Consider the following 8,167-nt stretch of genomic DNA (forward strand, 5'->3'; position numbering starts at 1 on the left):
GTCTGCACTCCCCGCAATGTAAGTGGCCTTGGATAAAAGCGTCCGCTAAATGTCTTTTTTCGTGTGTTTTTTTTAGATCCAGGTGGCGTTGAGGCACAAGTCGGAGATCGAGCACCACCGTAACAAGATCCGCCTCCGGGCCAAGAGGAAGGGCCACTACGACTTCCCCGCCATGGACGACCTCGCAGACGGTGTCCCTGACCCCAAGGACCAGGACCACATCTACCAGAAGGCCCAGATGCAGATCGACAAGATCCTGGACCCAGACATCCACATGCCCTCGCTCTTCACGGAGCCCAAGAAGAGGTCAGGGGTCAAAGGGGTCATGGGGTTGTTTTGAAGCGGGGTCGGGGGGGGGGGTCATATAGATACAGATAGATAAGGCCTGCAAACGTTATGTAATGTCAATACAACCCAGTGCGTTATTCCAACACCACAAACAGCATTTAGACTCTTCATCAGGGGAATTCAGACAGTTCTATACCTATAGGGAAGCAGAATATGTGTTTGGTTTTGCGAAGGGCAAGCTTACCCGAAATCCATTTTTATGTGTATTTTTAGTATTGTCTAAAACCAAAACTCTAAACTTTCATTATTTCTTGTGCAGCTGCGTCATAGCTATCAAAACACGAGGTCTGTGTTTACTTAAAGTCTCATACCCTGTTCAAAAAACATCAGACCAGAGTTTTTTTGTAGATCATTGAGAAACTTTCAGTATCGTCTCCCAAAAGTGCTCTATATTTGCATGATTTCTGCAGACACAAAGAGGAGAGATCTCATGCTGGTATAAAAGATGTTTGGATGATGGCTATCGTTCCTAGAATGTGTCGTCAGTCTGCCAGCATCTTTAAAGGGCCAGCAGGGGGGGGGGTCTCCATTCTGATCCTAGAATGGTCAAAGACACGCTTTATTTTCAGTCTTGAGGCTCATGTCCTGATTTGTTTCAAGTGAAACCATTTTTTAAATATATATATTAAATATATATATATATATTTAGGGCATTTCTGCTTTATTGGGATAGAGACAGGAAGAGATTGGAAGGATGGAAGAGAGAGAGGGGGGATGACATGCATGATATGTCGAGGACCACAATCAACCCACTTCTTCCATGTGTTTGCCTGTCCATGATATGAGAGCAGGGGAGGGGGGGACAGCTGCCCTGTGTTGACATGTGTCTCTCTCAGCGGCAGGGGGAGGCGTTCTCCCAAGCAGAGGAAGAAACACCAGCTGAACGGCAGCCTGTCGGACGCAGACAAGGACCGCCTCATCACTACCGACAGCGACGGAACCTACCGGAAATACCCCGGCTTCAACAACGTGGCCTATGTGGTGGGTTCAATCTGACTGGAAGGGCAGATATTCATACGTACACAAACACACACACACACACACACACAATTTCATGCATGCAAGTGGATACACACATGCACAAAGACAGACACAGACACACACACACACACACACACACACACACACACACACACCCACACACACACACACATCCATGCACTCACAGCCAAATCAATACGCCATTGCCCAGATGCTCCTATGTCAGAGTACAGATAAAAGCAGTCAGTCTGTTAAAAGTCAATACCATAATGTTTATAGAGATTGATGTTTCCAGTCAAATACAGATTTAGCACTCGTAAAGATAATTGGTCCCCTTCACATTTTTAAGTTCTGACAGAAGGCAATTTTGAAACGTTTTTTCTTTCTCTTGTTATGCAGAAAGACATGATTAAAGAAGAGAATGCAGACCGTTAAGATTATTACTGAGTGATTATGGATAATGACCTTGGCTAATGTCCTTCTCCCTCCTCCCCTCCCTCCCCCGCCCGTTCTCTTGTCCTTCCCAGTTGGACCCGGACCAGATCCTAGACAGCCCCTCCCCGAACGACGACGTGTTCCTGGGCCCCATCTCCCCCCCTCCAGGACACGCCCCTCCCCCGCCCCCCTACATGCCCCCCCAGCCCACCATCGAGGAGGCCCGGCAGCAGATGCACTCCCTGCTGGACGACGCCTTCGCCCTGGTGTCGCCCACCTCCCAGGGCAGCACCGCCGGCATCACCCTGCCGGGGGTCCACCCCTCCAACCCCCCCAACTCCAGCCCTCCGCCCCGCGGCGGCGGCCCCCGGTCCTGGGGACCGTCCTACCCGGCCCTCAGCCCTTTCTCTGGGGTGAGTATCCACACTCGTCTGGCCCCTCTACGGTCCTATCGATTAAAACATCCGATCCTCCCGACAGCCCTCCTGCTTGATCCTAACCGGTCCTACCGTACTACGCCGCTGAAATCCGACACCGCTTCGGGTGTTTTGTTTTTCTCCATAAGCTCGGGCTTTGGCAGGATCGATCTCCTCTAAGCCTGAGCCCGCCTCAGCGGTCTGCTCATGGGAAAAGAGCTAACGGGAGATTCACTCTATCAAACCAGACAGTAAGACATGTAAGACAACGAGAGTTGGATGACCCCCTCACACTCTCAGGCCCTTTCTTTCGTCTTAAGCTCAGGTTTCCACTTCAAGTTTCTCCGCCGGTTTCCGCTACCCTGCCGACGAAGTGTGTCACCCACCCGCAGCTTTAATCAGGTTTAATCAGTTCCTCTTAGATACTAATCAGTTCGGAATTCCTCCATCTGTCGCCCCCCCGTCACCCCCCCCCACACTCTCACTGGGCTTACAGCACCGCTCACAGGACGGTGCGGTACGTACAGGATGTCCCACGCGTGGATGGAACAGTTCCTACGCTTTTTGTGTCATACTGTACACAGCGCTGACCATACCGTACGTACCTCTCTTTAATAATAATAATAACTTTAATTTATGTAGCGCCTTTCAAAAAGTCCAAGGACACTTTACAGGGGAATGATCGGACAGACAAAACAGAAAACAAACAAAACAAAACTGAAACAATGACTAGGGGCCAAAGGCCTTGGAGAACCGATGAGTATTGAGGGCTAGTTTGAAGGAGTCCAGGGTGGGGGCGTCGCGGATCACTGTGGGGAGGGAGTTCCAGAGGGTAGGTGCGGCCACGCTGAAGGCTTTAAAATGCAATGTTGAGGGAAAAATAACAGTCAATCTTCGACTGAGCTGAAAATAAGACCCGTAACGTTGTAGGGAAAAATACAACATGGTGACGACAGCGGAAGATCATCTCCAATATGAGCGGAGGTGCTGTATGAAACTGGAGCCGATTGAGCTGATTTTGTGATTCAATTAGATGTCTGATTAAGTTATGGCTTTTGAAACATATTTAAATCATAAATGCCATATACTGTAGGCTATGCATCTGTGGGCTTCCAATAAAATATTCCCGGGCAATTTCCCTAATTCCATTCCATTTATAGTGAGAGCAATAATCGTGTGTAATAGTTCTGTGTTCTCAGTGCATTCCTTACTCACTATTTCAATCCCAGGCCTGTTTCCTGCCTATAATGGCCACACGCAGGGTATCTGTGGCCTGATCTATTCAATGTCAGACTTACAGAATGGGTTTAATAACACCAAATGTTTTTCGAAACAAGAGGTTTTGTGTATATAAGGTTCACGCCCACTCCTTCTACTTTATTTAACCTTTATTTAGCCAGATACGTCATCGAGCACCAATCCTATTTTTACACGAACAACCTGTTTACAATAACAACCTGACGTTCATACAGTAAATTCACGTCATCTCAGTCAGTTTAGTGAAAACAGCGGTTACAGTACCTCAGGTGAAGAGAATGCAAAAAAGAAAAAGGACAAAAAACTCCACTGTGGGCCCATAAAAAGCCGTTTATTTTCAGAGTTTCTATTCTGGTTCGGCGCTTTAACGTCTTCTGAAAGGTTAGTTTAAAAGAGGAGCGGCTCCGAAACCCAGGGGGCCTTTCCTCCCTGCCTCGAAACACAAAAGCTTTAGTGCGTGTACGTACGTGAGACTCTAGGCCAAACGTAGCAGACAGCCACGTACATAATGGACATCAAGCTGCAGCTCTTTATGTCAGAACTCCCGTCTGCTTTGTCTGGGTTGATTGGCTCTAGTACTGTGTGGTGTCTGTTTGGGCTGTGGAGTACGTACAGTAAGTGCACTGCTAGCAGAAGCCTGCGTTTATCGTCTAGAGACTTCTTTGTCCTCGTGTCTGTGTGTCTGTGTCTATGACGCGCTGTGTGTTTCTCTGTGTCTCTGACGTGGTGTGTGTTTCTCTGTGTGTCTGTGTCTCTGACGTGGTGTGTGTTTCTCTGTGTGTCTGTGTCTCTGGTGTGGTGTGTTTCTCTCTGTGTCTGTGTCTCTGACGCAGTGTGTTTCTCTGTGTGTCTGTGTCTCTGACGCAGTGTGTTTCTCTGTGTGTCTGTGTCTCTGACGCAGTGTGTTTCTCTGTGTGTCTGTGTCTCTGACGCGTTGTGTTTCTCTGTGTGTTTCTCAGAGATATGCCGAGTTAGGATTGTCCCCTCCCTCAGTCCAAGGCTTGCTGCAGAGGTGAGTAACTCGAGGAAACGACTGCTCCGTACATGGATACATTCATCTGGCCTGAAGTCCCAGGGCTGTTGTGGTGGGCGGGGGGGGGGGGGAGGGGGGGGGGGGTTTCCCTCTCTTCTCATCCATTTAGAGGGCAGTGTTCTGGGCTTCATGAATGTTTTAGTGTGAATCATCTTTATTTTAGTAGTTTAATGGATCAGGTCTGAGCGATGGACTCTTAACTGGGCTCTTTAGAAGGCCCGGTATGGGGGGCGGGGGTGGTAATAGCTTTATTATTTTGGACAATTATTTGATTCATAGGTACACACGCATACTCACCCACACTCTCTCACACATACACACACACACACGCACACACACACACACACACACACACGGTAGGTGCAGTAGTAGTTGACGTGTGTGTACATGTGTGTGTTCCAGACAGGGCCTGGGCTCGGGCTACCTCTCTCCAGGGGACCCAGGGCACGGGGAGCAGCTCCAGCCTGACAGCCTGTACTCCAGCAGAGGCCTGTACGACGACCTGCCCTCCTCCGCCAGGCCACGGCCAGTAGGGGGCGCCAGCGGTACGCTCCTCCACAGTCTTCATGTTTTTCCCCACAACATTTCCATTGACATTTTTAGAGACTGACGCCTTTATCCAAAGCGACTTACAACAAGTTACATTTGTTTTTGTTCTGTAACAAATTCCACCGCCCTTGGTCGTGTGGTCATTAAACGATTCATTCATTCATTCATACTAATTAGTTTCTAAGGCCGGCTAACAGAGCTCCACACATCAGCATGAGGGTTTGAAGTTCTAATTATTTGCAACATTTTCCTTTGAGTTCTCTGTGCTGTGTACTTTAAGCCCAAAGGTTTTAGGGGGGGGGGTATAACAGGCGGGGCGGGGGCCTGTTCAACGGTAGGAGTAACACTGCTGCAGTCTCTGGTTCTGTTTCACTACGTCTAGTCTCGCGTAGCCAAACACCTCCAGATCATGTTGTTGTAACACCTCTTCTGGAGTCCTGTAAGATTTTAGATTAGCCGATCTGGCTTGAATTGAACTGGACGGAGCGATGGGAGAATGCGCTCGCAATTGTATTGGCTGTTACGTTCCAAGAACCCTCCTCCCCTCACGTGCCCTTAGAGCAGACCACGGCTTGTTGTTTTCTGGCGGGAGAGGACTATTCTGCAGAGGTCCCAGGGAGATGACCCTGACTGTGTCTGACCCAGAACACTCTCACTCTGGTCCCAGGGAGGTGACCCTGAAGGTGTCTGACCCAGAACACTCTCACTCTGGTCCCAGGGAGGTGACCCTGAAGGTGTCTGACCCAGAACACTCTCACTCTGGTCCCAGGGAGGTGACCCTGAAGGTGTCTGACCCAGAACATTGCACTCACTCTGGTCCCAGTGGTGACCCTGACTGTGTCTGACCCAGAACACCCCACTCTCTCTGGTCCCAGTGGTGACCCTGACTGACCCAGAACACTCTCACTCTGGTCCCAGGGAGGTGACCCTGAAGGTGTCTGACCCAGAACATTGCACTCTCTCTGGTTCCAGTGGTGACCCTGCCTGTGTCTGACCCAGAACACTCTCTCTGGTCCCAGGGAGGTGACCCTGACTGTGTCTGACCCAGAACACTCTCTCTGGTCCCAGTGGTGACCCTGACTGTGTCTGACCCAGAACACTCTCTCTCTCTGGTCCCAGGGAGGTGACCCTGCCTGTGTCTGACCCAGAACACTCTCTCTCTCTGGTAAACCTGTCAGTCCTCCTGTGTCTATTGAATTATTGAGGAGCCGGGTGTTGGCGCGCTGCGTGACTTACACTCTTCTAAATGGACTCTGTTCTAGAGTGCAGCAGAGAGAGAGAGAGAGAGAGAGAGAGAGAGAGACAGAGAGATAGATAGAGTGAGAGAGAGAGAGAGAGAGAGAGACAGAGAGATAGATAGAGTGAGAGAGTGCATTTGAACCGAGTAAATTGCATCACGTATAGTATCGTATTAGAGGCCACTGAGGATTTCCGACAGTGTGTCTGAGAGCGCTGAAGAGAAGAGAAGAGGAAGTCATTAACATAGAAAGCTGTAGCTGCCTTAAAATGACAACTGATGACCAACACATCTCTAGTGCAACAATCGAATAATATCGCAATAATAATAATAATAGCAAAAACAATAATAGCAAAAATAAAAGCATAAGTATACGAATTTTAATATATGTCTGTTTTTTCTGTGTGTCTGTGTGACTGTCTTGTCCTGCGTTCTTGCGCTTGTGCGTGCGTGCGTGTGTGTGTGTGTGTGTGTGTGTCTGTGTGTGTCTGTGTGTGTTTAGGTGCCCAACTCCATCACCTGACGCAGGTGGGTCTGTCCAGCCGGATCAACGGGTACCCAGCGGGGGGCAGGGCCCCCCCGGGCCAGACAGGAGGCCCGGCCTGGAGCCCCTACCCCGAGGAGGACTACTCCAGACCTCCAGACCGCTCCAACAGGGACGCAGTGAGTCACTCTGCCTCCATACAACACTACCTCCTAAAGGGGAGAACCTCATCCAGGGTTGCCAGATGGGCTGGTTTTTGGTGGATTTAGCAGTTTTTAGACTGTGCTTAGGCTGGAAATTGTCGATTCCATCTGGCAACCCTGACCTCATCCTCTATGAAACCTTTTCTTCTGTTTCTTCTCTAAACATCCTCCTCTAAACCTCTGAATACACACTGACGTGCTTTAACACTAGAACAGCCATGCGTAGGGGACATTTGACCCTGTGAGTAAAAAATTATTTTTTATATCTTTGCACAAATTTCAGGACCCTCCTTTCATGACTTTTCCTAGATATGTGCGTTCGACCACCCAGTACCCAGTATAAAGCTATTTAGCAGTTTTTCTGTGTAGGAGGCAGGCTAGTTTACAAGCCGGCCAACTAGTGGTCGTTGTGTGTAAATAGCAGCATACCATTGTAAAGACTATGGTCATTTGACCCCCGAGGTGGCTCTTATAGTAGGTAAAAAAGGCACGGCTGTTCTAGTGTTAATAATGCGTCTTACAGTATATGACTGTATTATAACACCAGTAATAACAGTAGGAAGAGTCGTAGGTTGGACCCCGTTCTCTATGAACCTGTAGATGAATCTTCCTCTATGACGACTCTAGACTGTAGACAACCACAGCCAGTTAGACATTTGTATGACAACACACTTACTTCCTTTTCTCTCCCTCTAAACTCCCTTTCTCTCTTCTCTTTTTCCCTCTTCTTCCTCCTCCTCTTCCTCCCCTCCCTGGGGGCCTCAGGACCTGTGCTACCCTGACTACTCGTCCTCTGTGTTCCAGATGCCCAGGAGCGCTCTCCTGAGGGAGCCCTCGGCCCCCCCGGCCCACCTGGACACCCTGGGCCTGGGCTACCCCTCCTCTGGGCTACCCCCCACCCACGACGAGCCCTCCCCCCCCAACCACTCCTCCGCCTCCCTCATCAAGGCCATCAGGGAGGAGCTGTTGCGTCTCTCCCAGAAACAGGCACCTGTGCCCAGCTACCACAGCTGAGACAGCCCCCCCCACCCCACCCCACCACCACCTCCCCTCCCTGACCCCCTCCACCAGTCATACCACTGCCCCCTGCCGGGCCCCTGCCCTGCTCAGCCGACACTAGCAATGCTTCCCATGGAAGTCCCTGTGTACAGAGAGAGACAGACTGGCTCCCCCTGGCCAGACCAGACCTGACTGAGTGAAGGAGGGAGGATGTGGTCTCCTGTA

General features: G+C 50.0%; 1 protein-coding gene across 1 annotated transcript in view; it reads left to right on the forward strand.

The window, feature by feature from the left end:
* Positions 1 to 7,957, forward strand: part of LOC308169993 (UPF0606 protein KIAA1549) — a gene marked incomplete at both ends in the record, with an annotated part of 28,817 nt that extends 20,860 nt beyond the window's left edge. The window contains 7 exons of the mRNA XM_080544724.1: positions 77 to 306; positions 1,185 to 1,329; positions 1,857 to 2,177; positions 4,397 to 4,449; positions 4,873 to 5,015; positions 6,759 to 6,919; positions 7,709 to 7,957. Coding sequence (XP_080400850.1) covers positions 77 to 306; positions 1,185 to 1,329; positions 1,857 to 2,177; positions 4,397 to 4,449; positions 4,873 to 5,015; positions 6,759 to 6,919; positions 7,709 to 7,957 — 1,302 coding nt within the window. The remainder of the gene's footprint in view (positions 1 to 76; positions 307 to 1,184; positions 1,330 to 1,856; positions 2,178 to 4,396; positions 4,450 to 4,872; positions 5,016 to 6,758; positions 6,920 to 7,708) is intronic.
* Positions 7,958 to 8,167: the final 210 nt, after the last annotated feature.

The sequence above is a fragment of the Nansenia antarctica genome, assembly GCF_963989245.1.
Source record: "Nansenia antarctica genome assembly, chromosome: 14".
NCBI classification, from domain to species: domain Eukaryota; kingdom Metazoa; phylum Chordata; class Actinopteri; order Argentiniformes; family Microstomatidae; genus Nansenia; species Nansenia antarctica.